At 50.1% G+C, this 7,346-nt stretch overlaps 2 protein-coding genes across 2 annotated transcripts; both read left to right on the top strand.

The window, feature by feature from the left end:
• Positions 1–255: 255 nt before the first annotated feature.
• On the top strand, positions 256–2,367 carry EMWEY_00054000 (hypothetical protein, conserved; the record flags this gene model as incomplete). Its single annotated transcript, XM_013480082.1, has 7 exons — positions 256–289; positions 627–732; positions 900–994; positions 1,278–1,455; positions 1,754–1,855; positions 2,045–2,123; positions 2,287–2,367. 7 exons carry the CDS (start codon positions 256–258, stop codon positions 2,365–2,367), a joined length of 675 nt encoding a protein of 224 aa, XP_013335536.1.
• A 1,467-nt stretch (positions 2,368–3,834) lies between these two features.
• On the top strand, positions 3,835–7,167 carry EMWEY_00053990 (hypothetical protein, conserved; the record flags this gene model as incomplete). The annotated part of the gene is made up of 7 exons (XM_013480081.1): positions 3,835–4,299; positions 4,529–4,634; positions 4,746–4,938; positions 5,172–5,358; positions 5,651–5,959; positions 6,239–6,605; positions 7,051–7,167. Coding segments are annotated over 7 exons (1,744 nt in total), but the record flags the coding sequence as incomplete, so codon positions are not given.
• Positions 7,168–7,346: the final 179 nt, after the last annotated feature.

Here is a 7,346-nt window from a genome sequence, read left to right as displayed (position 1 = left end):
TATATATATATATATATATATATATATATATGTCCATCCTTTAGCTGTATGTGCCCTGTATATTCAAGCATGGCGGCACCATCCTCTTCGTTGTTCAAAACTCAGTGCACATCTCTTCGTTGTTTCCTGTTTAGAACCGGCCTAAGTACGATTGGAGAGGGGGACGCAGCGGGACAGACTTGCATGTCGAATTTCTTCTCTGCGTGGACGGAGGTGAAGTCTTTGCTGAGGAATCCTCTTTACGTCGTCGTGACAATGGGAATGAGTGCTCTTTACTTTGTGGTGACTGGTGAGCAGCACAACCAGCGAGTCAGCTTCTCTCCTGTTAGCTCTTGTATTTAAGTCGCTACTTGCCGCAGGTTCTGCTGCAGCTGCAGTTGTATGATGCATGAAAATGGGGCATAAATGCACTTTAAACATGTGCACTGGGGTGTTTTTGCTGACATAGAGGAGGAATTTGCTGCTCGTGCTGTGTGGTCTGCTTCGCCTTCTGGCACTGCTCATGCATTCCAGAGGAAACAAAAAGACAACCATGTGGCACTTGATACAATAAATACACACCCTGCCTCAGTCTTATTGTCTCATTATTGTATTCTGTTGCATTCTGCTCTTTCTCTCACTTTCAGGCATTCAGTTCTGGGTGACGGAGTTCTTGGTCTCTGTTTTGCACTTTCAGAAGCTGTCGGTTGTCGCGTTGAGCACGTTTTGCTTCCTTACAGCTCCGACTTCAGGGTGTGTTAGTGTGCAAATTTGTTGGGTTGCGTGAAACAGCACAATAGGCGCACGCAACCTCCAATTATCAAGAAGGGGATCTCCAGATAGACGAAACGCCAACCATAAATGCATGATGTGTTATTATATCGTCTAACTTAGAGAAATTTCAATTCGCCTGCCTGCAGAGTCTGGTTCGGTGGCTACGTCTGTGATCTTTGTGGAGGATACCGGGGAGGCGGCCAGCAGCGCGTAGCTGTGCGAGTGACAACTCTTTTTGCAGGTGAATACACAAAAGGGACACATGAGAAGTAAAGAATAAACACAACCCGCAAGCAACTTGTTGCTGCCTATTCTACCTATCATATGCCTCGTATTATGTTTTTGCTCCGTGTTCTTCTATTTTTGTGAAAAAAGGACAACTTGCTGTTGTCCAGTACTTCTGTGTGTACTGTGCCTTCGTTGCCAGTCCTTTTAGTCGTTAAGAAGAAAGCCAGTCGTCTTGTTACCAACTCTGTTTATGCTTTTGCATTGTTATTGCTGGTGTGTGCTTGTTGCGCTTGCAGGAATTGGCGCGACACTAGCAGTAACTTGTATTTATGTGGAGTCATTCATTCTCTTTGCTCTCCTTCTTTGGGGTTGCCTTTTCTTTGGGGCAGCTCTGGTGCCTGTTGCTGTGGGCATCCAACTTGCAAGTGTTCCGCTGCATCAGCGCAGTATTTCTTCAGCTTTAAGTCAATTTGCGTAAGTTGTTATTTGCTGGAATTGAAAATCAGCACAGAATATACAAACGTACTGCCAGTTTTATGCGTTCTTTCGCAAACACAGCTGTTCTAGGGACCATATTCATTTTGCACATGCTTAACTTCGGTTTTTGTGTAGATAGGGCATGCTCTCTGTGCTCGTTTGAGCGTATGCTTTGTTTCCGTTTCTTTAATTGATGCAACCTGTTTCTGTTTGTTGCTGCATATGTGGTGTTTTGGCTCTTTTCTTAGATGCAAAATGCTTGTTTTGTTTTTCTCTACTTGCCTTTTCTGCTCAGATATAACATGTTTGGTTGGTTTAGTGCTCCACTGGTTTCGGGAGTTGTGATGGACTTCATCGACTGGTGTCACCCAGCTGGGGGCAAAGAACTTGCACTCCGGTAACTAACCTAGTCTTAGCCAACTTTCTAACAACTCCCGTTTCTCCTTCTGGTGTTCAACAGAAATTCAGATGAAAGAAAAAAATACGATTCCCGTTTTCACTTTTGGGGTTGTTTCGTCTTTTCAACAAAAGCGCTGCTGCGAGATGCAGTAGTGCAGCTTCTCGTTCTATGCTTGTCGATTTGCAGGTTTGGGTTTGAAATGATATTGTGGGTTTCCGTCGTGGGCTTCGCCCTCTTTGCCTTGGCCAACGCTCTGGTGCAACCGGTGCGTTTACCTTCTGTTTACTTGTCCTCAATAAGAACTGCTAATTGTTCCAATTGCATTGGATTATTCGCTAACTTAACAAAAAAGATTCATGAATACAAATGTGCTTTCCACATTGCTCCATATTGGTGCTTTGCTTTTCGCTGTATGCGTTTGGTTTTAGACGTTCCCATCCGAAGATATTGAGAAGGAGGAGCTGGAGCTGCAGCTTGCACGCACGCGGATGCCTACATTGTCTTTTTAATTTAATTGTTTAGTCGGAAGGCGAAAAGAAGACCACTCTGCACACTAAAATGTGCGGCTGTGGATGGCACAGAGGCCACAATAAACAGTGCAGGCATGGCGGCAGGCTGCTGCTCTGCTTTTGCTGAACAAATTTGAAGCTCCTCTGTCTTTGATTTTATTTAAAACGAAACGAAAACAAGCAACCTGCGATAGACACAAATACTGCTCGTTTCTGCCTCTGCCTTGCGTTTAGCTAACATAGAGGCTAAAATGCACACATTATCATCTTTAGGACTCGAGTTACTTCTAAACACAGGCAAAATAGCCTGCAATGCATGGAAGGAGTTTACGCGCGCTTGAAACAAGGTTAGAATACTCCCTTGTACCCGAACACGATTTCTACATTTCCCTTCCTGTTCTGCACTTCCCTTCCTGTTGCCCAGTGGCTTGGCTGGAACGGATAGGGCTGGCGAGGGGGCAGAGGAGACGCCAGATTCCGTGCAGCAGTACCTGCACCGGCAGCCGCTGCTGCCAACTGGCCAACGGCAACATCTCTCGCCTTGCATGCATTTTAAGACCCACATGACCCTTTTCTGCCGCATGTATTGATAACGGGGGAGAGAATTGTTTACGCAGTGCCACGTCGTATGGACCGCCATGCAAAAAAAGCAACAGGAGTATCTTGCAAAAGATCTAGAGGAAAAGTGGCAGCTATCAATGGCAAAAAGTTGGTAATTTTGAGGGACTTCTGAATGAAATGTTGCTGTCGACTAGGAAATACGGAAAGGCCCAGTTTGGGCTGAAGCTAGTTCTGCTCTAAGCTATATGGAGGTGTATGCCCGCCCGTACACAACACAGACAAGGTTTTTGCCCTCTTGAAGGACAAACAATGACTTTCTTTTATTCAAAACAATACATTAAAACAATTTACACGGAAACTTTTAGTAACTACATTGCTTGGAAAAGGCAAGAGGAGAGCGGGGATGGTGGGGTTTCCTCTTGCCAAGCCCCATAACCACCCCCATGCAGATTCCGGTGTATTATATAGGGAAGTGTTTGCTCATAAACTTTAATGATGTAAAACTAGTAAGATGAAAATTAAATGGCGTTGTTGTATACCTCCATGCATCTTTTTTTCCCGCCCCTGCCCTTGTGTGTAGGAGCTACAGCTCAAGGTTTCGCTTTCCCCCCCTCCCACCCCTTCATGTATTACTTCTCTCTACCATCAATGCCTTTCTTTCTTCTCCTTGCCTCTACTAGGCTGCAGCAACCCTCGTTCCTCTGACCCCATCTCCTTTCCTCTATCCTCTTTTCGCTTTCCCCTTCCCTGTCTCTGTATCCTTCTTTCTTCCTGCTCATGAGGGAACCCAGCCCCGAAGGGGCTCCCCCAGCCACTCCACCCCCAACGAGCTCGAAAGAGGGCACACACGACAGCTGCCATCAGGACCCTTTTCCTTCTGCTGAGAACGATGGCGCACTCGCGAATATGCGGGGAGAATCCCCAGGGCCTCCCGTGAACTCCAGAGACCCCCCAGGAGACACAGGAACCCTGGGATCCCCTTGTCGTGCTTTTCCTTCAGAAGAAAAAGTCAGGCCAACGCCGGAGAGTGGGCCCCCTGATACGCCGAGCAGCAGCTGCACCGACGGCTCTGACGGCTGTCGCGCTAAGGGGCGCAGTTCAATTACTTCTGTTGTTTCGCTTATGTCAGAAGACGGAGAACCAGAAGAAGAAAGAACCCCTTCTCCGCATATCGAAAGCCGGGCTGCGACGCGACCACGGCGTGCCGCAGCTGTTCGCACTAAACGTAGTACAGCGACGGTAGCAGCAGAAGCAGCAGCAGCAGCAGCACCAGCAGCCCCTGCCACTCCTCCTCCTGTTCCTGCAAGATACAGAGAAGAACTCGAGACAGTAGATAAAGACATCATCCAAATATTGAATAAGGGAATCGCGGTAGGGATGCGCACACTCACACCGACACACGCATGCGCTCCATGGTGCACATGCATACATGCACACATGTATTCTTGTGGGATCTGCAGACTCACATGGTTCTGCCTTTTTTTGTGGTTTGTTTGTCCCTTTATGACGGGTGAGGGCCCTTTCAGCAGAGGGTCGAAGAGGGCTCTGGGATGCAAACTAGTGGTGCGTTGGCAATGTTTGTCTTGGGGTGTATGCACAGCACAGGGATCTGCTTTCTAACAGAGAAGAATATATAAAAATGAAGAAGGCAATGGAGGTGCCAGAAGGGGAAGAAGAAGCAGAGGGGGAGGGAGAGCAACCCCAAGGTGCCTGATTTCGCCAAACCGTAAACCCTAAACGACGAAGCTCTAGGCACTAATCCCTTCTCCCCCCACTCCCCCATCATCTTCTTCTCCGCCTTGCATGCGGGCGTGCAGGAACGGGACTGGTGCTGCAGCTGCAACGGCTGCTGCGGGTCCTCTGTGAAGGCTCTGCTCTACCACTGTCGGAGCTAGCAGAGGCAGCGAGTGCTGCCCTTGCGGACACAGGCCCTGAAGGAGACGCACCAGCGTTTGCTGTCGACCCACAAACCCTTAAAGTTGAACTCCCTGTGCTTCTCACGCGAAGGCGGTAAGCAACCTAGGGTCTGTGGTTTAGGATTTACGGCAAATGGTTTACGGTTTAGGCCAGGGGAGGGGGGAGGCAGTTAAGCACAAGGAGCGCTGATGTGGGTTTAGGGTGTAGGGCTTAGGGTTGAGGTCAAAGAAACGCTGGCTGGGGAACAGAGTTTAGGCAGTGAGGGTGTGAAGTCCGCTTCAAGGCATAGGATTGTGGGTTTAGCGCTTGAGGTTTGGTTTATGCAGCTTCGGCCTAATGCGTCCTGTAGAGCCGGAGGCCCCCCCTTCTGCTTCCGGCGCCTCTCGGGGCCCCCCTGTGGGCCCCTCAGAAGATACTGCTGCTTACAAGCTGTGGATATGGGAGTGTGTGCTGCTGGATGGCCTTCCTGCTGCCTTTAAAGAGGAGGCGCGCAAAGAAAGAGAAGCGAGACAGGTGAGCAGACCAGCGAACCTCAAACCCGAAGCATTCGCCCAGAACGCTTGAAAAGCACAACCTGCATGGCCTACCCCAGCTTCTGCACCTTCTTCGGGCACCCAAAGCCCCCATAAATCCAGCGCTTAGACCGTATAAACCGTAGTACCTGCCATGCCTTCCTTGTTCGGGGGCCGGCACAGGTTCGCTGTTCTGCCGCTTAAGGCCCACGTTGTGCTTGCAGAAGCCCTTCCTCAGAGTTTAGAGTGTAGGGTTTAGGGTATAGGGTCATTTTCTAGGATTTGTGGTGCAGACGTTGTATCGGAGGCTGCGGGCTTTGGAGAAGCTGCGCGAGGCGCTGTGTGGGGGTGTGGAGGCGGTGATAGCAACAGCACGAGAGCGTGTGCAGCAGCAGCTGCAGCGGGAAGCAGCAGCAGCAGAGAGGAAGCAGCAGCAGGAGCACAAGAGGAGACAAATCGAATATGTTAAAATGGAGAGAGAGAGGGGACGGCGGCAGCGCGAGGAGCAGCGCGAGGAGCAGCGTAGACAGAAGGAAGCAGAAAGAGAGAAAAAGGAGAGAGAGAGGCAAGAAAAAGAAAAAGAAAAAGAAGAACAGCGACGTGTAAGTCGTGAAGAGCTAAATACCAACCCCTTAGTCTTTTAAAACCCTTAGACCCTCTCACGCTCGTGGGAGCTCACCAGTCGCCACCGCTGCCGCTCAGTGGGTCTGCGGGCCAGCTTGGCTGTTTGCAAGGCAATAATGCAACAACAGGAGCAGGAATGGCGGCAGGAGCAACAGGAACATCAGCCTCAACAGCTGCAGCAGTGCCGGTAGCAACAGCAGCAACACCTGGAGGATTTGTGTGTTTTGCCTGTTGTGTGCGTGCGTTTGGGTGAACAGCAGCGGCAGCAGCAGCAAGCAGAGAAACAAAAAGTGAAGAAGACGGACCCCAGCGTGAACAGGCAGCAGAGCCTAATGGCTTCCTGGCTGCGGCGTCCTCCCGCCCCTGTGAGCGGGGGACCCCTTGGAAGTGGGACCCCTGGAAGCGCCCAGGGTGCCAGGCCCCCCCCCGGGGGCCCTCACCAGGCCTTGGGGGTCACCACAGGAGAAGACGGCGGTCTTGTCGTTGTGCTTGATGAGGAAGAACAAGCAGACATCAGGCAGAAGATGGAACTCAGAAGGGCAGCAGAGGCGGAGGCTATCGCGTGGCGCGTAGCCCCAGAAGATAAAGAAGAATTTGTTGAGGTCGTCGAACGCTTAGCGGGCTGTACGTTCACCCTGACACTTGCAGGCAATTCATATCCGCAAACCCTGAAAAATCGGCAAGATAGAGAGCTGGGTACAGGGTATAGGGTTGAAGTTTTATGGCTTAGGATCTAGCGCAAAGGGTTTGTAATTAGATGTTTAGTGAAGGTGGAGGGTTTAGGGCTAAGGGTTCAGGGGCTCTTGCTGCTGCTGGGCCCTCCTTAGGCGCACAACAGCGGCACCGCCGTGTGGACTCCAAGGATTTGCCGCAATTTTCTGAAGGCAAGTTTGGGGCTTTAGGGTTCAGGTTTTAGAGTTTGGGAAATCGGGTCCAGAATGGAGGTGCATGCTGCAATAGCGAGGAGCAAGGAAGCAGCTGCTGTAGTTGTTCCATTTGGCTGCTGGTTGTGGCCCCTTTTGTGATGCTGTGTGTTTCTGCGGAGCCTCTGGTGGTGCGTTTTCTGCAGCACAGCAGCAGGAGCAGCAGGAGGAGGAGAGCGACCCTTCGCATCTGCTGCAGCAGTATTTGGAGAGGCATGCTGTACCCGCTCGGGACCGTCTGCGGGAGTTTGTCACCTTTTGCGGTTCGTTTCTTCATCGCGCTTGTCTTCGTTCTCTAGTTTCCTGTATATCAGTGCTGCTTGCGTATACCTACTTGCACGCATGTGCAAACAATTATGTACTTATTGTTTAGTGACGAACACACCCACACCCACACACCCATAAATGTATATATATATATATATATATATATATATATATA

Source organism: Eimeria maxima, genomic scaffold, assembly GCF_000499605.1.
Source record: "Eimeria maxima Weybridge genomic scaffold, Emw_scaff1588, whole genome shotgun sequence".
NCBI lineage: Eukaryota > Apicomplexa > Conoidasida > Eucoccidiorida > Eimeriidae > Eimeria > Eimeria maxima.
Note: the sequence above shows the minus strand (reverse complement) of the source record. Positions and strands in the feature narration are given on the sequence as shown.